The 20,478-nt window shown below is 45.2% G+C and overlaps 1 protein-coding gene across 8 annotated transcripts in view; it reads left to right on the top strand.

Annotated features, from left to right (window-relative positions):
* The window catches only part of STN1 (STN1 subunit of CST complex), a 45,860-nt gene extending 42,138 nt beyond the window's left edge, over window positions 1–3,722 (top strand). For all 8 annotated transcript variants that reach the window (XM_042908886.1, XM_042908885.1, XM_042908887.1 and 5 more), the window contains one exon: window positions 2,947–3,722. In XM_042908886.1, the coding sequence (XP_042764820.1) occupies window positions 2,947–3,104 (158 nt within the window). In that variant the 3' untranslated portion in view covers window positions 3,105–3,722. The remainder of the gene's footprint in view (window positions 1–2,946) is intronic.
* The last annotated feature ends 16,756 nt before the right edge of the window (window positions 3,723–20,478 follow it).

The following is a 20,478-nucleotide window of genomic DNA, read 5'->3' as shown; positions in this document are numbered from 1 at the left end:
AGACACAGAATCCGAAACAGGCTCCAGGCTGTCAGCACAGAGCCCGACGCGGGGCTCGAACTCACGGACTGTGAGATCGTGACCTGAGCTGAAGTCGGCCGCTCAACCGACTGAGCCACCCAGGCGCCCCAAGTCTCAGTAGATTTTAAAAAGTTACCATACAAAGTATCTTCTCTGAGCACAGTGTGATGAACTTAGAAGTCAATGACCAAACTGGAAAATTTAACAAATTTGTGGAAACTAAACAGCACTCTTAACTAGTAGATCAAAGAAGAAATCACAAGGGAAATTAGAAAATTGCTAGTGATGAATGAAAATGAAAACACACCAAATTTAGGAGATGCATTGCTAAGGGGAACCTTATAGCTACAAACACTTAAAAAACAAGAGGGATCTCAAATCAAAACCCAACTTTTGACTAAGGAACTAGAAAAAGAACAGACTAAACTGAAAGCTAGCAGAAGAAAGGAAATAATGATAATTAGAGCAAAGATAAATAGAGAAATAGTGAAACCAAAAGTTGGTTGTTTAAAAAGAACAACAAAATTACCAAACCTTTAGCTGGAGGGACTAAGAAGAAAGAGAAAAGACTCAAATTGGTAAAATCAGAAAATGAAAATGACATTAGTAATTGGTTCTACAGAAATAAAAAGGATTGTAAGAGAGTACCGTGAATAGTTGCACGCTAACAAACTGGATTACCAGATGAAATGGACAGGTTCCTGGAAACAAAACCTACCAAGACTAAATCACACAGAAATAGGAAATTGGAGTGGACCTATGACTAGTAAGGAGATTGAATCAGTAACTAAAAGTCTACCAACAAAGTAAAGGTCTGGACCTGATGGCTTTACTGGTGAATTCTGCCAGACACTTAAAGAAAAACTAATACCAGTCCTTCTCCCCATGTGACTTGAAGGTCACTTTGTGAGCAGCCTTCCCAGACAACACCCAGACAGCAGCATGGCCCTTCTAAAGAAATAGTTTAAGGCCTTCAGGGCAGTCAACATCACTGCTTATGGCCCCACGTGTCTCTATAAGTCCTCTTGAGCCCTGAGCTTGGGCATCCAGGCCCTGCAAAGATAGATTAAAATCCAAGAAGTGGTGAAGTTCCTAGTGCTTCCTCTCTGCTGTGTACAGGCCCACTTTCCACCCTCCATCATCACCCTTCTCAGGAATAGCTGAAGCATCAGGTTTAGAGCAGGGACTAGGTTATGTGCATCTTCATAGGTCATGGAGATGATGACTGAGTCCTAGTAATTCCTATGTAGGAAGCACCTGCCACAGGTCTCCTTTCATTCCCACAACCACTGAGGAAGTAGGTGATTTTTCTTCCCATCTTACAGGTGAGGAGACAGACCCAGAATAATGAACCACTCTGCCCCAGACAGAGCCAGGACTTGAGTTCGGGTCTGCTGGACTCCGGAGTCAGCTCTCCATCTACCACTTGCTCTTCCTTGCTTAGCACTACACACATAGTAGATGTTCCAGAAATCTTTAGCAAATGAATGTTGAAGAAACAGCCTGGAAAGCAGTGGAAGATGGCAAATTTTTCAACAGTAACCCCAACTGGGAGAAGTAATGAGTTGACAGAGCCACTAGAGGTCAGAATTTAGCAAGTCTTTGTTAGCTTAGGGGCACCGCTTGTGAAATTCTTGTAGAGCTACAAAGGATCTCAGAGGTTCCCTCACCCCCTTCTTAGTTCCCCTCCCTGTTGGTGAGAAAATGGGTTCAGATGCTATGAGTTGCCCAAGGCCATAGAGGTGTGCCAACTCCCAAACCATGCCTTTGCCCAACACTATGATACCTCTTTAATCACCTTCCTGGAGCCTAAAGCATTTTGTTCTCTGAAAACAACATTCAGTGACCATACGGAGCAGCTTGTGTGCCAGATGCTGGGGACACAACAGTGAGAGGCCAAGCCTGGCCCCGCACGGGGCATTAAGTGAATCTGGGGAAAGTTTGTTTTCGATAATGGGGTTTGACTTTGACTCAGAATTACAAATGTATTTTACATCATGACCTAGTACATTATACACACACACACACACACACACACACACACACACACACACAAAGCTATATATAATATGTGTGTGTATATATATATATATAATATACATATTATATATTTAGTATAAAGTTTCACAAAATAATACATATGCTATAATGCAGTACATTTTATAATTTCCTATACCCGTCTCTCTTAATCGCAACCCATTAAGTTGATTTCGGGATCCTCTAATGGTCACAACTTCACCGTGCGTTCCACTACTCTAAATCATTGGTTTCAAATAGGAAAGAGGCTCCTAACCCTGAACTTTTTTCCTGGTGTACAAAATGGTCTTGGATTTTTTGGGGGTGGAGGGTAAGGGATTACTAGAACACAACCATGTTAGACAGGACTGCTTGGAAGCCTAGGCAAAGAAGAAAGAGAACAGACCATGGTGTTCTCCATGGTGTAACATCAGTCGGGATGAGTATTGCTTACCTGTGATCTCCAGCAGGCAGGGAAAGAATACAGAGGCTGCTGTAAGCCAGCTCTCCTGTCAGTCTCCAGAGGGCTCCCACCTGGGAAGCTTGGGGGGGGAGGGGGTCGGCAAAAAATTGCACTAGAGAAAAAAGATGAGCAAACACTAAAAATCCATTAGGTTCTGGATAACAAGTGATTGATTAGGAATCGTTGAAGGTTGAAGGCCTGAGCTGAGCAATGGGTCCACGTCACCGTCGTGAAGTTAGGGGCCCCAGAACAGGGTTTTTGTTTTGTTTTTGCTGATAATCTAAACCAGTACATCTCCAACCCTAATGTGCGTGCGGATCTTGTTAAAATGCAGGTTCTGACTCAGGATCCGTGGAAAAGGACTTCAACTCAGAGGGGGAGGACGGAGGAGCGGGAGGAGGGTCTGACAGGTGTGCCAAGCTTAGCCAACTGCCTTTTTCCTGCAGACATAGAGAAGGGCTGCCACTTCCAGCACATCTTGGCCTGTGCTCGCCTGAGCGTCAGCCCGCGCCTGAGCGAAGCTGTGCTGCAGCAAGTGCTGGAGCTCCTGGAGGACCAGAGTGACATCATCAGCACCATGGAGCACTACTACACAGCGTTCTGAGGAGCCGCCGGCAGATGGCGTGGGCGGAGCCGGGCCGAGGAAGAGGAAGACCGGGCGGCAATCACTCCCAGGCTCTGATTTTAAACATCACGCAGCGGCTGATAGGTCTGGTGGCAGTTACCTCCTAAGAAACTATGAAATGTAGTCATTTAAGGAACGCAATTGGGCATAAATTCTGTAGGCTGCCCTCTCGCTGCTGTATCCTTGGGATAAAGTCACTTCTGTCTCCGCCATGACATAGACGGAAACCTGTCCTGTCGACCTCCTGACTGGACCGGGCGTTGCTCTTGGAGCAGAAGGGGAGGAAACGGTGTTGGCGGCTGAATCGGGGTACATGTGGCTTGAGGCCCTATCAGGGTAAAGGAATGTCACGTGGTAAAGTGAACTGAAGAGCATATAGCCAGAGCACACAGATCTAAAACCTTTTCGAACTTCAGACCATCAGCTACATTCTTGTAGGCCTCTCCCAGTGGTTAAGAACCTAATGTAGGGGACTTATTCTTGGATGAGTATCACTCACCTATGATTGCCAAGGGTCAAGTACCAGTGGTGGGTCCTGAGCCCTCGGATGAATGGTGTTTACAGACCCACCCAGAGACGGGAATAAATGGATCTAAGGCATGGCTCTGTGTTGGTCATTTTCCTTACTTTCCTTCTGAATCAAAAGATGTCTCAGTACATTTCCTTAACACTTTGAGGACATACGTGACTAAATACATTGTCCTTTAACACCCTGAAGTCCTTAGAGGCTCTCAGCCAAATGCCTGGCTGGTAGATGTGACTCTCAAGGTTACTGTTGAACGCACAGGGCGTCCCGACACCATCCAGACGAACACTCTGTTTGTGCCCAGACAGGTGGTGGAATCTGAGGTATGTAGCAGGCTTGTTCTAACAGCTAAATGACAAATCGACAAACGCAGCCAGCAAAAAAAAAAATGAAGTGTCAGGAAAGATTTGGAGTTAATTACAGTCGTTTCAAAGAGGCACATCTGCCTTCGTCTGCTGCCTTTGCTCTTGACGTAACAAGCTCTTAGTGGCTCTGCTGCAGAGCCCGCAGGCCTCCAGAGTCGTTCTGCTGTATGTGGAAATGCAGTGGTTTTAATACTCACAAGTCGGCTGCAGTTTCATATGTCAGGCTGAGGGCTAGGACCAACAGATTGCTTCCTGTTGTGGACTTTCTGACTTGACCCAAACATCTGCCATATTTCTAACAGCCATTTACCCAGATGGCTGCCCTGTGTCCTCTGTGCATTCAGAAGCTTCCCATAGAACGGGGTCTGCCTGGAATAACATCCCAGTGGTTCTTCCTGATAGCAGCGGATGTTCCGTATTGAATACATCTCAGATTATCAGGGCTGCCCAGGAAGGAGTCTGAACCAGCAGCGCATTTCCAGGATTTATCCCAAGGAGATGATCGCATAGGTGTGAAAGGATGAACACACAAGATTCCCATTGCTGTGTAATTCAGAGTTCTACAACTGGGAAAAATATCCATAGGAAAAAGTGAATTATGATATGTGTACACAGTGAAACACTGTGCAGCCATTAAATGATGGAGTAGACAGATCCTTTTGCCGTGGAGCACTCTTCCCAAGAAAACTGAGGTACAGGTCTGTTTACAGAGTATATTACAATTGACCCGTATGTGTATGTCTGTACATCTGCATAAATGTGGCATATGTATGCACGTACATACAGTTGGTCACCCCCCCCCCCCCCCCCGCCGCCCAAAATACTTTCTGCACTTGGCTTTCAGGACACCACACTCTGGGTGCTCTTTCTCAGTCTCCTTTTCATGGTCTTCCATGTCCCCAGGGGCTCAGGGTTCAGTCCCAGAGCTCATTCCTGTACAGCTTGCCCCCTTGGAGATGTGAAGCAGTCGTGTGGCTCAGAACATCCATATGCTGACAGGCTCTCCAATTTACATCCAGTTAAGACCTCTTCTGAACTCCAGACCCCTGCATTCAGTTTCCTGTTGACATCCCCACTGAGGTGTCTAACAGCTGTCACGAACCCCTGCCCAAAACCAGGCACCTGATCACCCCTGACTGAAGACTTGCTCCTTCTGAAGTTTTGCCTGATTCAGAAAAAGGCAGCCCCATCTTTCCAGTTGCCTAGGCCAAACCCATTGACTTTCTCTTTCTCTCACATTCCACCTCCAACCTGCCTACCAGTTACATTGGCACTACCTTCAAGGTATTTCTAGAATCTAACTGCTCCTCACGGCTCCACTGCTACCACTTGGAGCATTGCAGGTGCCTCCTGACTCGACTCCCTGCTTCCGCCCCAGCCCCCCTTTAGTTCACTTAGCACACAGCAGCCAGAGCCATCTGTTAAAACTGAAGCCAGATTCTGTCCTCCTCTGCTCCAGCTCTCCATGACTCTGTTGGTCTCACTCCAGGTAGGACCTCAGGGCATCCCAGTATCAACAAGGAGCTGCTCTGCCTGGCCTCCTCTCCGAATTCCTCCCTCCCCCTCCCCCCTGCACCCACCCTGCTCAGCTTCATAGGCCTGCCTCACTGTTCCTCACACCCCAGGGACATTCCTGCCTTAGGGCCTTCGTGCTTGTTTCTTCTGCCTGGAATGTTCCTCACCCAGATAACCATGTGATGGCCTTCCCCCCTCCCCTCCTTTAGGTCTTTGCTTGGGTGTCCCCTTCTCCCTTGGGCCTGTCCTTGATTCCTCTTTTGCTAATCACAACCAGCCCCTTCTCCCTCCTTCCCAGGACTCTTCAGTACTTCTTCTCCATGGTACTTGTCACCACGTAACACGTGCCATGTTTCTCACTTGCTTTGTTTATGATCTGTCTCCCTAACAGCAGAAATGCTCCCTGAAGGCCGGACTCTTTCTCTATTTTGTTAACTGCTCTGTCCTCTGCACCTGGAGCAGTGCCTGGCAATACCACTCCTGTGTACGTGTCTGGCTGCCCTCTACCTGCAAATATCTTCCTTTCTTTCCTGGGGCGGGGCAGGGCGGGGCGGGGGGAGGGGGGCTTTCTCCAATGTCTTGGAAGGCTGTTCAGGCTGGAAGTGTTCAGAATTAAACCCACTGGGAGCAGCCTCATCCAGCTCCCTTGCTCTTCAAATGAGATCTCTGAGGCACGTGTTCTACACCATTTTCTAGAGTTTCTCTGTGGGATTAATCTCCATCCACCCACAGAAGCAGCTAACTTGATAGCCACCCTTGATTGCCTGCCTTACCCTCCCTGTCTTCCCCCCCCCACCCCTTACTATTTGCTGCACCTCCCAAATGAACTGCTTCCTCTCCAGTCCTTGTCTCACAGTCAGCTTCTCGTGGAGCACAAATTAACATCATGTTCTCAAGTCTATTTGAGAACTGCTGCATGAATAGTCATACATATCAAGCAGAGATTCCTGGAAAAACCAAAGTGACCCATTGTTAACCTCCAAAAGGGTGAGATAGATGCTTTTTAACCACATATCTACATTTGATATTTTTACAATTAGCAAGTGTCATTTCTACAAAAATAATAAAGCTCTTTCTCACTCCCCACCCCACACTCACCTGAATCACAAGTGAACCTGGAATCAGATAGACCTTATATCCCACAGCAACATAAGAACTCGGAGAAGATGAGGGAAGCCCTTGGAAAGTTCTCTGGGGCTAACTACAGTTGGGTCACTGCTCCTGCACTGAAGAGGCACCAGAGGGTTCCCCGGAAGAAGAGGCAAACCCAGCAAACATCCTGGCTCTCACACTGTGCACGATCCAGGAGGCACAAACGCTGCATATAGTTTATATAAGCAAGAAGACAAATAGTGCTACTGTCTGGTTAAGGGTTTGTTTGAAGCTCCATGATTCTCTCCATCTGGTAAGCTACCAGTGCTTCTCATCCTTAAAAGACACTTCTTTCTAATTATTTTCCCCTCTGATAGTGTGCCAGGACACTGGCCGAGAGAAAGCCAAGTGGAAAGAAGTCTATTCAGTGATGGGGAGCCCGAGACTGTGTGCCAAGGATTGAAACCAAGCAAACTTGTAATTTTCCACTGGAGAAAGCATCCACACTTCTTATTTGTGTGGTTTCTTCTCTACAAGTGGCCTCGACAGCAGTTCCCCAAAGAAGCACCTCATTGTTTCCTTACTAGATCAATGTGATGCATTCGGGCAGACTCAGAAAGACGGAGACGAAGCTGGCAGCAGGTGCTGGGAGGAGAGGGGGACCGTCCCAAAGGGAAATGGTGCCCACGGATGAAGAAACTAGTAGTCAGATTCTTACTTGCGTGACAGTCTACTCTAAAGGCAAGCCCAAACTCCCACAGAAGTGAGTTTTTATATGGTACAGAATTTTTTTTAAATACAGCCTATTTTTATTGAAGTTTTATTAAGTAAACCCAAACAGGTAAGTCGCAGCACACAAGGCTGTGCCCACAAGAATTCTAAATCAGACCCCAAATTCCTGAAGAGACCAAAGTCTTTCCCTGTATGCCAAATTAAAGTGATAGGCTTTCATCTTGGAAAATGAAGAGAGGAATGTTGAGGACCACATCATAGTTTTTTAAATAGTAAAGTGATGTGTCATTAATTCACACTGCTTTGGTGAACAGTTTATGTAAATTAGTGAAAAATCGGGAAATAGTGCTATTCTATTTAAATCTATTTAAATCATTTAGTGTTCTGAATGACATCTGAATTACTGTGAGGGAATCGGTGGGCTGCTCTTAGAAAACCTGACTTAATGAATAAATCGCTTTAATTATGTATCATTTAAATTATCATGTGTCACGTATTGTTTAATACTATTAGGTGATTTTAAAGTACTTGAACTTAAGAGATTTGAATGCATGTCCACTCAAAAATGTCGATGTCAATGTTGACAAAACTATTATTATTCCTAATAACCAAGAAGTGAAAAGCAACCCAAATGTCCATCAAGTGATGAATGGATAAACAAATGTATATGCATACGATGGAGTGTTATTCAGCCACACAAAGGAATGAAGTTCTGACACATACACTACATGGATGAGCCTTGACAACAGTATGCTAAGTGAAAGACGCCAGATACAAGAGACCACTTGTTGTATGATTCCACTTATATGGAGTGTCTAGAATAGGTAAACCCATAGAGAAAAAAATAGGTAGTGGTTGCTAGGGCATGGGGGAAGTAGAGGATTGGATAGTATAGGATTTCCTTTTGGGGTGATAGAAGTGTTCTGGAATTAAGATAGTGGTGATATTTGCACAACCCTGAGAATATACTCCAAACCACTGAACTGTGGGTTAGGTTGGGATTCCTCACAGCATGGTGACTGAGTTCCAGAGGCAGGCCTCCCAAGAGAGCAAGCACAACCCTCACAGAAGCTGTATGGCCATTTGAGAAGCCACTCGGTGTCACTTCCATAGTGTTCTTATTGTCAAAGCTGTCAGAGTCCTACCCAGGTTCCAGAGAAGGTGAATAAACCACCTCCTGGCGGGGAGTTACAAGGTTCTGGAAGGGCATGTAGAGCAAGGAATATTGCTCTGGCCATTTTTGGAAAGCACAATCTCTCACAGACATGTTTCCAAGCTTTTATGTGCATACAGCCTCATTCTTTAGGAAAAAAAAAATTTTTTTATAGCAGTAAGTACAAAGAATGGGGGAAAATGATCTACCACTACCCAGGTACTTTATTTTCTTTTTGAGATTATATGTATATTGTTAGAAAAATAATGATGTTAATATTTTGCCTTTTCTTCCAGAAAAAAATTTTATGGTAGCAATAAAAAAATTTTTTTTTAATGTTTATTTATTTTTGAGACAGAGAGGGAGACAGAGTGTGAGGAGGGGAGGGGCAGAGAGAAAGGGAGACAGAATCTGAAGCAGGCTCCAGGCTCCAAGCTGCCAGCACAGAGCCCGATGCGGGACTTGAACTCACGAACCGTGAGATCATGGCCTGAGCTGAAGTCAGACGCTCAACTGACTGAGTCACCGAGGTGCCCCAGACCACACTTTTAAATGGTCACAAAATTCCATTGTGTAGCTGTCCCTTAATGTATTTAACCATACTTCTATTGAGGAACATTTAACCGATTTCCAGTTTGTGTCTATTGCCACCATTTCTGCAGGAGACATCCTTTTATATTTTTCCTTTCTTGCCAAACATTTGTAAGTGTATTTGTTTGGCAAATTTTTAGTAATGCAAGTGCTAGGAAATAGGGCATGAGCATTTAAGAATTTGAATAGGCAATGACAAATTACCCACTGAAATCTATTAATACTCCTATCAAGATTTCAGAGTCTACTGTTTGCATGCCAGCTCACCCATAATTTGTACTATCCATGTTTTTTTTTTCTTTTTAAGTTTATTTATTTAGTTTTGAGAGAAAGGAAGAAAGAATCCCAAACAGGCTCCGCACTGTCAGCACACAGAGTCCAATGTGGGGCTCGAACTCACAAACCATGAGATCATGATCTGAGCTGAAATCAAGAGTTGGACGCTTAACTGACTAAGCCACCCAGGTGCCCCAGTACTATCCATGGTTTTAACCACCAACCAATAGGTTAAAATAATTTCTGGGTTGTGTTTGAGTTTATATTTTCTTAGGCATGAATGGTGTTGAGCATTTGTCACTATGGGCAACCTAACGACAGATGCAGTTCTGCCCTGGACAGTAGTGATGGCTCAGAATGGCCCTGGTCCTATGTCCTGCAGTGGTATCAGCTACAGAACCAGCCTCGAGGTCTGCTGCCGAGGTCCTAGTTAATGCAAAGCTGGAATAAACATCCAGAAGAACTCAAACCTCAACATTGCCATTTTGCTAGTTCAAGTGCTTGATCAGATGCCTGCCCAAATAAAATATATACTAATACATAAAGGCAGCAATCTTTCTGAAACCAGTCCCATATTATTGATGCAGATCTCTCATAGACCAGATGCCATTCAGCTCTAGTTCACTGACACTGTCCTCAGATTAATTTGAAAATTAAGGTTTCTTTTAAGAAAGTGCTAATTAAGTGGAGAAGACAGCTTTAGGAATAGGAATGGTTTTAATGCCACTTCTGCTTTAATCGACATTGCATCATTATTGTGATAAGGTGATGCTTGCATTTTCATCTTGGGGTTTGCTACAATTAATTGGGGCACTGGGCAACAACCCTTTTGATAATCTTGTTGCCTAGAAAGTGCTTCCTCAGGGGGAAGGGGTTTTTTTTGTTTGTTTGTTTTTTGTTCTCAGGACAGTCAGTGAATGGGGGAAATAAATCAGGGGTGAGGACAGACTATCCTTCCTTTTTTTTTCTCTCTCTACTTTAGAGCAGAGCAATGGTGGCATCTCCTAAGCTGTGATGTGTGGCACAATTGACTTGTGATAAATACTGAATTTCGTGATGTACAGAAATTTGTGAGTGATTAGTTTATTCTAATATAAATTAGGTGGCAGGATAATATATTGAGCTGTTAGCACGGGAGTTTGTTTTTCCTGTATTTTAGTTCTTCTTTTGGTGCAGGAAGCCAGCCTTGCCTCAGGCAGGTTTGGTTTGAGGGCCAAATGCAGAAGTTGTTTGTGCAGACAACTGGCTTAGGTTTTCTGGAAGCTTGGAGCCTGGGAGGGATTGGACATTAGTGGACTCCAGGCATTGCAGGCCGAAATGTGTCCCCTACAGTGCCTGAGGCAGGTGGGCAGGATGGCAGGACTTCTATGGAGAGGCTTTGCAGTGTCTCTCTGAGACTTAGAGCCTTGGCCTAGGGTTCCCAGCTTTAGCCAAGATTCCCAAGCTTGGAACGGAAGCTGTGCAAGCCTCCTTCTCTGCAGAGACAGCCCAGGGATACCGGCAGAAGACTTGTTCTCAGGAGAAGAGTGGACTCATCTCCATTTTCCAGGCCTTCCTAACCTCCTGGACTTGGACGCATCCCCAGGGAAGGAGAGAGCCTGCCGCACGTGCTGCCACCAGTATTGTTTTCCTGCCAGCTGGGAGGATGTGGTCTCCAAGCCCAAGGTAACTTGAAATAAAGAAAGGAGTAGGATGAGTCTCACTTACATGAGTTTTGGGAGTAAGATTCATATAGCCACTACAAGGATAATATATTCAAAGCGAATCTTAGAACAAGTTCATGTTCCCACCCACTTATAGTCCAGAATGGCCTCTTGAGTGGGAAAGAGAGGATGTCACAGTACAGTTGCAGGGAAATGGCTCAGGAGCCCTCCACAGAAGCATGCTGCCTATGAAAACCGCCTGTCCTGCGTCCTGCAGAAACCATTGGAAATCACCTTCTCCAAGGACGGGGGAGAGAACTTGTGGAAAGAGTTTGTTAACCTTTCCTCAGTGGGGTCAGCTTATCGTGAATGGAAAATATCACCCTATCCTGCAGCCACCATACATGCCAACTGGCCAGAGATGGCCCGGCCCACAGGCAAGTGAGCAAGCAGAATCTAACTTGGGAGAAGGGCCCCAACCACCAGAGCAGTGAACCTTCTCCCAACATGAAGAAGCTTGCAAAGGCCTTACTCATTCGAACAGCCAGCCCAGCCCAGCCCAGCGCCCCAGGAGGAGTCAGCAGACTGCCTGTGCCTGTGGTTTCCGTCCCGTCCTGGCTTGCCTTGACCCAGCGGAGGGCAACACATGGAATCACCCTCCTGGAAATGACAGCTGGCTTGGGAATGCTGGTGTCAGCACAAGCTGAAACCTCGTCAGGGCAAGCCCAAGAGCAGGATGGGATCTGCTTTTTCTGTCCATTTGCTGTAGACTCAGGCAACCGGGGAAAATGGGAGGTGGGCAGCTTATGAACCTACAGCCTGCTGAGTTCTGGTTATGTTTCCATAGGGCCAGAGACTTCCCTAGACTTAATTGTTGTCATGTGTTTCCTCAGAGGGTGTCCATATCACAGATACATGGAGCAGACCCAGCAGTAGGCTCAGAGTGGTGCTTAATAAATGCATAAATGGGTGGGCACTTATTGAGTGCCAGCTGTATGCAAGGCATCGTGCCAGGTATAGATGGGTATGCCAAGACAAAACTCCACCCCTGTCTTTAGAGAACTTTCAATCAAGTGGGTCATAAGCACATGCCTACATTACTTATAACCATGGATGCAAACGTGTTTTGTTTGACCTTCAGAGTTTTAATATTTTTACAAACACACAAAAAAATTGGCTGCCATCTGTATTAAAAAAAAAGGTTGTGTGTGTGTGTGTGTGTGTGTGTGTTTGTGTGTATGTCTGAAAGGCTACAGAAGCAACTGGGTAACAGAGGTGGCTCTTCAGTTAGGGAATTGGGGCCAGGAGAGGGCAGGAGACTGACTGCAATGTTTTATAAATTTTTTAATATGAAAATGTAATAACTCTAAAAATAAACAAAATGGATGGGGGAATGCCTTAGATTTCTGGCTTTTCTTGACAACTCAATTTCTGCCAATACTGGGAACAGTCTGAAAACAGTGTGTGGGTAGAGGGAAGGGGCAGCACTAAAGGATTTTAAGCTGCAAGCTGGCATCAGATTTACATTTTGGAAAGAATATTTTGGTAGCAGAGTGGGGAGCATTGCATGAGGGCAAGCTCAAGGACAGGTAGGCCAGAGAGCAAGTGTGCAGCAGGCCTCAGAGGAAGGATAGTGAGGACCCGACTGGGACAGTGGTAGGCGGACAGATGTCAGAGACATTAATGAAGTAGAACTGAGATGGGTAACCAGTTCAGGGGTGAAGGAAAGTGGAAATGAGCAGGGCAACTCCCAGGTTCTGCCAGACAGACCACGGTATGTGCCACAAGAGTTTGAGACCAAGGGAAGGGAAAGGCAGCCCAGCAGATCTGTGGGCCTTTTGAACTGGAGACAGCAGAAATGCTCAAAGAATGTATCTCCTAAGATGCAAGGCCCACACAGGAAAGAAATGCACTCTCACGGGTAATTTCTCTGTTCGAGGGACCAAGAGTGTCTCAGTGATTTACTCAGTGATTTACGGCTTCTGGAGAACACAGCATGGGATAACTGGAATTTCAGACAAACTTAATGCTTGTGGCTTAAAAGGCAAAGAAGCACCAACTGAGAAGTCACTGAAATCATATTCCTTCAGGGAATGGATTTTCTTGGATCTGGGTGCATCCTTTACAGCTTTATTAGTCATTGCTAAAGCCCTTTTTGGGTCGCAAAGCTGCCAGCAGGGTGCTAGGAGGGATATAATTACCTTGAGCAACAGGCTCCAAACAGCAACCCTGTGTGCGTGTCAACACACCAGGCTGCCCGGGCAACACCACCACCCAAAGGGAGGGGCAGGTGCCCTAGCCCTGAGGCTCGAGGCAGCCAGGAAATGCACCAGCCTGGAGCTTCCATGATTCTCTTTTCCCTGGAGTTACGACTTAGCACTTTGGGGTCTGTGTGCACAAAGGATGCACACAGGTCAGTTCCTTAAAGGCAGGAAGTGAGTGTCCCCCTCCCCTGCCTCTGCAGCGGCATCCATGACAATGTTTGATCACATTTACTCCTTGAATCAGAGCTGAAAATACTTCCCCTCTGGGGCTTGGTGGTCACATATCAATTCTTTAATGCTGTGATCTCAGATTTAATCCATGATGTAACAAAGATGTTTAAAGCACATTAAATCACACTAATGTTAAGTACTTAATAATAGCTAATGACGATTGAAAGTTAGGCACCCATCACTCAGCAAACTTAAATCTTCACGTTGAAGATGAATAGGTAGGTAACTATTGTCATTCCCATGTTACAGATGAGGACACCGAGGCCCAGACTAACTGGCCTAAGGGTGTGCAGCTAGTAAGTGGAAGAGCCAGGTTTGTACCCAGTGAGCTTAACCACTAGGCTGTATCGTTTTCAAGATCTGAGAAGCCTCTTCTCTGGTGGCTCTCACCTGTGAACACAACACAGTGCCTTTGCATTTGAGTTGATGTACAAACTGTGTTTTCATTACATCCGAGGCTCACCGAGAACACCACTTCTGGTGATAAAGTTATACAGGATGCTGGGCTGAGTGGGTTGGATGACATCGTGTCACACGTTATGGCATGGGCAGAGCAGGTATTTACTGACACACGTAGGAGAGCTGGGTCAGGCCAGCCAACGTTCTTATCTAAACAGCAATACAGTCCCAGAGGGAGACCCAAAGAATGATTCAGTAACCTCCAAAGAGTTGCGTTTGGCCCATACAGTATTGGTATTCTCAGGCTTTTTTTTTTTTTTAATATTTAAAATGTTTAATTGTGAAGTATTTCATACAGAAAAGAATAAAGCAGAAAACCTAGACAACACTGAGATGAGACAGTTCTTCATAATTACCCATATGTGCTTCAGTTCTCTTTTTTTTTAAGTTTTTCTTTTAGTGTTTATTTATTTTTGAGACAGAGAGAGACAGAGCGTGAGCAGGGGAGGGGCAGAAAGAGAAGGAGACACAGAACCCGAGGCAGGCTCCAGGCTCTGAGCTGTCAGCACAGAGCCTGATGCGCGGCTCGAACCTAAGAACCGCGAGATAATGACCCAAACAAAGTTGGACGCTTAACTGACTGAGCCCCTCAGGCGCCCCACATCTCTTTAACAAAACATAATGTTAGAGACACAGGTAAAAACAACCCCATTCCTCCCCTGCCTCTACCCCCATAGGTGACCTTGAGGTTGATATGCATCATTCCCATGCGGATTTTTTATTGTGGCATAAATTACAAGTAGTAAATTGTACAAATCTTAATCATATAGCTTAATGAATTTTTACATACATATGTTTCAAAACAGGATATAGATCAAGAATATGTCCATGACCTCAGGGGGGCTCCTTTGCCTCACATTTCAAAAGGAGTTGCCAACATTTAAAAGTTTAAAAATTTAGAGACTTAATGTAAAGATCCAAATTTCTAGCTTCTCTCGAAACTGGAAACTATGACCACACTAAGCTCACATTCTGGCTCAGAGACAGAGTGGCAGCTGCTCACATCAGACGAGGCATGAGTTCCCCAGTTTATCTACAGCCCATTTTATTTGTATATGTAATCTAACCTCATCCCCTGAAAGTTGCCTCACATTTATAATATTTCAAAAGTAATGCAAATATAAAAAGGCTGCAAACAATTGCCTTAGCCATCTTAGGAAGGCAGAGTTTGGGGAAAAGTGCTCTTCTCTCCCACCCACTCAGTGATTTGGGAAGCTGCTGACAATGCCATAAAAAAAAGGGGGGACCCGATTTTCCAGGTCTTGGCTACTCAAGGTGTGTTCCTCAGACTGGCAGCATCAGCATCATCCAGGAGCTTGTTAGACACGCAAACTCTCAGTTCCCTCCCCAGACCTACTGTATTAGTCTGTAGGGCTGCTACAACAAAGTAGCACACACTGGGGGACTTAAACAACAGACATTCATTTTTTTACAGTTCTGGAGTCTTAAAGTTCAAGGTCAAGGTGTCTGCAGGGTTGGTTACCTCCAGAACCTCTCTACTTGGCTTGGGGATGGCCATCTTCCCCCCATGTCTTCACATGGTCTTCCCTCTGTGTCTGTGTTTCCCTCTTATAAAGAGACCGGTCACATTAGATGGATTAGAGCCCATCTCCAGAACCTAATTTAGCCTTAATTACTTCTTTAAAGACCCTATCTCCAAATGCAGTCACATTCTAAGGTAGTGGGGGTTAGGACTTCAACATATGAATTTTGAAGGAACACTGTTCAGCCCATAACACCTACTAAATCAAGATTTACATTTTGTCAAGAGCCACAGGGGACTCATGTTACACATTAAAGTTGAAGAAACACTGCCCACTGCCTGCTCCCTAGTGGATAAAACACCAGTGGGTCTGTCTGGGGATGGGGGCAGAGGAAAAGGTGGGGGTGATTTTTTAGATGAACCATCCCGTAGGTCTGGTAGGGTGGGAATTCTGAGAATACTCCCCTTCTCGAAGGGGAGTCCCTGTTTTCATTGAGGAGCAACAACCCTCTGCACTTTGGGGAATATGAGCAGGTGAGGTTAACACGTGAGGCCTGGTGAACCAAAGCTGATGTGAATATGACCCACGGGAGTGGGAAAGAGCCTCCTTCCGAAAACAGGCTGGAATGCTAGTCATATGGCTGCTCTTAGCAAAGACTTCATTTTCATTTGGTTACTACCTAGACGCTTCCTCTATCAAGGTGCAAGGCATGTGTCTGAGATTTCCTGGAATCTCCTGGGACCAGGAGTTCCTCCCCACTCTGTACACGTTCATTTACCACCTTTGTCATAGGCCTGATGCTATGGTGACAGTTGCCATGGAGATACTCCCATGCACGGTTGAAGCTAATCATGACCCATACTGTCAATCATGTGGTTTAAGCTAGAGATTTTCAGGGTGTGTTCCATAAAACTATAAGGTCCTTCTAGGGTTTTACAAACATTTTATTCAAATCTCAATTAAGGGTATTTTAAGGGCAGCTGTGTGGCTCAGTCGGTTGAGCATACCACTCTTGATTTTTGGCTCAGGTCATGATCTCACAGTTCATGAGAGGGAGCCCCAAGTCAGACTCTGCACTGACAGCAGGGAGCCTGCGTGGGATTCCCTCTCTGCCCCTCCCCCACTCACACATATGTGTGTGTGTGTGTGCGCGCGCGTGTGTGCTCACGTGTGTGTGCATGCACGTGCTCTCTCTCTCTAAAAAATAAACATTAAAACAACTTTTTAAGTATTTTAGATTCGTCTTTCAAATGACAAAGAATATATGTTCTTAGAAGAAAAAATAAAAGCAGTATATAGTATAGAATACATACTGAAAAGTGAATGTCAAAATTCCCATCTGACAGAGTAGGTTGTTTAAGGATAATCCCTTCTACAAATGATGATTATGAATTCTGGAATGCCTCCCCTTCCCCCCCCCCCCCCCAAGAAAAGCCCACCAACCTATTTAATGGCACTGGAGAGCATCCAGACAGTAAAGGAAGGGAAACACTCTGGGTGAGATCCACATTTATATGGCCTTTCCCCTAAGGCAATCATTCTAAAACTTTAGTGTGTATTAGTATCTCGGGAGAGCTTGTTAGAATTTGGATTGCTGGACTCCAGCCCCCAGAGTTTCTGATTCACCAGGCCTGGGGTGGAGCCCTAAATTTTGTATTTCTAACCAGTTCCCATGGGATGTTAATCCTACTAGTCTCAGGACTACCCTTGGAGAACCACAGTCAGCTGGCATAGGGTAGGGGTCCTTGAGGGACTAATGATTCTGAGAAGGAGTTTGCAATAAAAGTGGCTGAAAATTGAGAAAATTCTGGGAAGGAGTCGACAGAGTGCGAAGCCCCCAGATATGTGTAAAAATTATTCTCATTCCTTGGCTGACCCTCGAACTGTACATGTCCAGGTGAGACTCTAAGGATTCCACGGGGAAAACAACAGCTGATGACTGAGAGAGACTGGGCAGAGATTTAGGCAATTGTCCATCACAGGGAAGACAGAATTTGGAATTGAAAGTCTTACCAAGCTATAGCAGTTTGGTAAACAGCTCAAACTTTCAACTGCAACCATGGAAGGCCACACTTTGATTAAAGACCATCTCTCTGACTATGGCATTCACCCTAGCACTAAGGCTAAAACTAAAATAGACCCACCCTAACAAAACCTAAAAGCAAGTTTTAAGAGTCCTAATCCAACCAGTAATTTCCCTGCCCACTGCAAGAAAATGTTCATCAGAGGAAGATAACACAGTCCAGTCTCTAGAACATATTCACAATATTCACTATACAAAAATTACTAGATATGTGAAGAAAAAAATGTGACTAACCTATAATCAAGACATAAATCAGTCAATAGAAACAGGCTCAAATAACCCAGATGCTAGACTTAGCAGACAAGGACTTTAAAATAACTTTGATAAATATGTCAAAGAGTCTACAGTAGAAGACGCATATACTGGGTGAAGAGAGGAGAAATTCATCAGAGAGCTGGAAACAACAACAACAACAAATCACATGGACACTGTCGGACAGAAAAACAGTATCTAAAAAGTGCTCCTCCTGGTCTACATTCTCACTCCCAACCCAATGTTCTGCCCCAGAGGTAAACATCTGTAGTCAGGTTCTTTGGTTGTAAATGATAAGTCTTCAATTAGCTTATGCCAGCGTAGTGATGTGCGGCAAAGTCCACATAACCAAACTGTGGGGAGGGATGGAGTGAAGCTGATTTAGGATCAACTGTCCTAGGGACTCAAATGCCATGAAGATACTCCTGAAGCCCATCTCTTGCCTCTCCCTGAGAACTCGCTGTATTCTCTCACATTGTGTGCAGGCTTCTCTGTGTGGTGAGAGAGCTCTGACCAGAGGTCAGCTCTGGGTTCATGACTTCATAGCTCTGATGGGAGCTATGCTCTTCCCGTAGCATCAGTTAGAAAAATCCCAGGAAGATTTCTGGTTCTTCCAATATGGGTCACATTCTCTCTATGGACGATCACACTTGCAATGGTGTGGGGTGTTCTTCGTGGCTCAGTCCTCAATTTCAACTCATCAGTATGGCCAGGGAGGCAGTTCTTTTTGGGAGGAGAAGAGTTCTTCAGAAGGAAAGAGGTAGCATAGGTGCAGTAAGTGGGAGAACTACTGTGAGCTGGACAGCCACTTCATTTTGTGCCTACCACATCCTTATCAGTTAGGTGTGAATCCTTCTACATCATTTAATATGCATTATGCAGTGTCCAGCTATGGGCTCCCCTCAAAGCAGTCCCACGTCAATGATTTGGGTGCAGGTAATTTTGAAGGAACGTAATCCAAAGAAGCATGGTGGGGGTGTGGAGAAGTGACATGGGAGAGGGAGAAACTCAATGAAGGTGTGTTAATGCACGGGTTAGCCCTTTTGGTGATCGGTGATCAATCCCACTGTGCCCCTCGAGAGACTGTGTGGACACACCTCAGAATTGTCCAAGGAACAAGTTGGGGGATTTATTCACCACCTCTAGCTCCTCACTGGTTCTGTGTTACTCATGGGGGCTATCGCTTCTATAGAGTACAGTCAAAGAAAGTTGTCAAATAGAGAAACACAGGTGCTTGAGAGGAGACGCTGCCATTGTGTAAGGAAAGTCCACTGAAACTGCAGATCTCTGGAAGGGGCTGAGGGGAGAATGGGCAGGACACTGCCAGTGCCTGATACACATCTATAAGTCTCTATGTAAACAGAATTTGGCGACACATTACTCTACAAAAATTAAAAATTCAAAACTATGTTTTAACTATGTTTAAAACTCAGACAACAGGGGCACCTGGGTGGCTCAGTCAGCTGAGCGTCTGACTTCGGCTCAGGTCATGATCTCATGGTCTGTGAGTTAGAGCCCCGCATCGGGCTCTGTGCTGGCAGCTCAGAGCCTGGAGCCTGTTTCAGATTCTGTGTCTCCCTCTCTCTCTGCCCCTCCCCTGCTCATGCTCTGTCTCTCTCTCTGTCAAAAATAAATAAACATTAAAAAACTCAGACAGGGGCGCCTGGGTGGCGCAGTCGGTTAAGCGTCCGACTTCACCCAGGTCACGATCTCGCGGTCCGTGAGTTCGAGCCCCGCGTCAGGCTCTGGGCTGATGGCTCGGAGCCTGGAGCCTGTTTCCGATTCTGTGTCTCCCTCTCTCTCTGCCCCTCCCCCGTTCATGCTCTGTCTCTCTCTGTCCCAAAAATAAAAATAAAAAAAAAAAAAAAAAAAAAAAAAAAAAAAAAACTCAGACAACAATGTCCACATCCAAATGTGCTATAATTCCAAACAGGAACACACTGGTGACCACAGGGCTACTGCCTTCATTATAGTTCACTAGTCAGTCCTGCCATAACTAGTTTCTATGTTATATTTCCCATCAAGGCACTGTCCTACTATAGTTATTAGACACGAGTGCCTGAATAGCTAATGTATATTCATGTAATATTGTCTTCAAGTAGGCTTTAAAAATTACCCTTAAAACTAGGGGCGCCTGGGTGGCTCAGTCAGACTTCGGCTCATCAGACTTTGGTGGCTCATCAGACACTCATCAGACACTCATCAGACTGGGTGGCTCAGTCAGACTTCGGAAGCATCAGACTTCGGCTCAGGTCATGATCTCACAGTTTGTGAGTTTGAATCCCTGCATTAGGCTCTGTGCTAACAGCTCGGAGCCTGGAGCCTGCTTCGGATTCTGTGCCTCCCTGTCTCTCTGTCCTTCCCCCACTTGTGCTCTGTCTCTGTCTCTCTCTCTCTCTCAAAAATAAATAAACATTAAAAAAAGTTTTTTAATCACCCTTAAAATTAAAAATGGATTTCATTGGCTAAAAACAAAATATTTAAAAAGAAAATCGGAGTGGGATGAGTTTGATCAGGGCCAAGATATCAAATATCCCATCTTAGACCAATTCTTCAAAGCATCAGCCTCACTGACTGACAAAAGCAATATACTACAAATGCTCATGCAAAGACACTCCAAGGCAAGAGAGGAGGATGAGGGGCTTCTGGGACGCTCAGGCAGTTAAGTGTCCGACTTCAGCCTAGCT

This window comes from Panthera leo, chromosome D2 (genome assembly GCF_018350215.1).
Source record: "Panthera leo isolate Ple1 chromosome D2, P.leo_Ple1_pat1.1, whole genome shotgun sequence".
Lineage (NCBI taxonomy): Eukaryota > Metazoa > Chordata > Mammalia > Carnivora > Felidae > Panthera > Panthera leo.
This window is presented reverse-complemented; position numbering and strand designations above follow the sequence as displayed.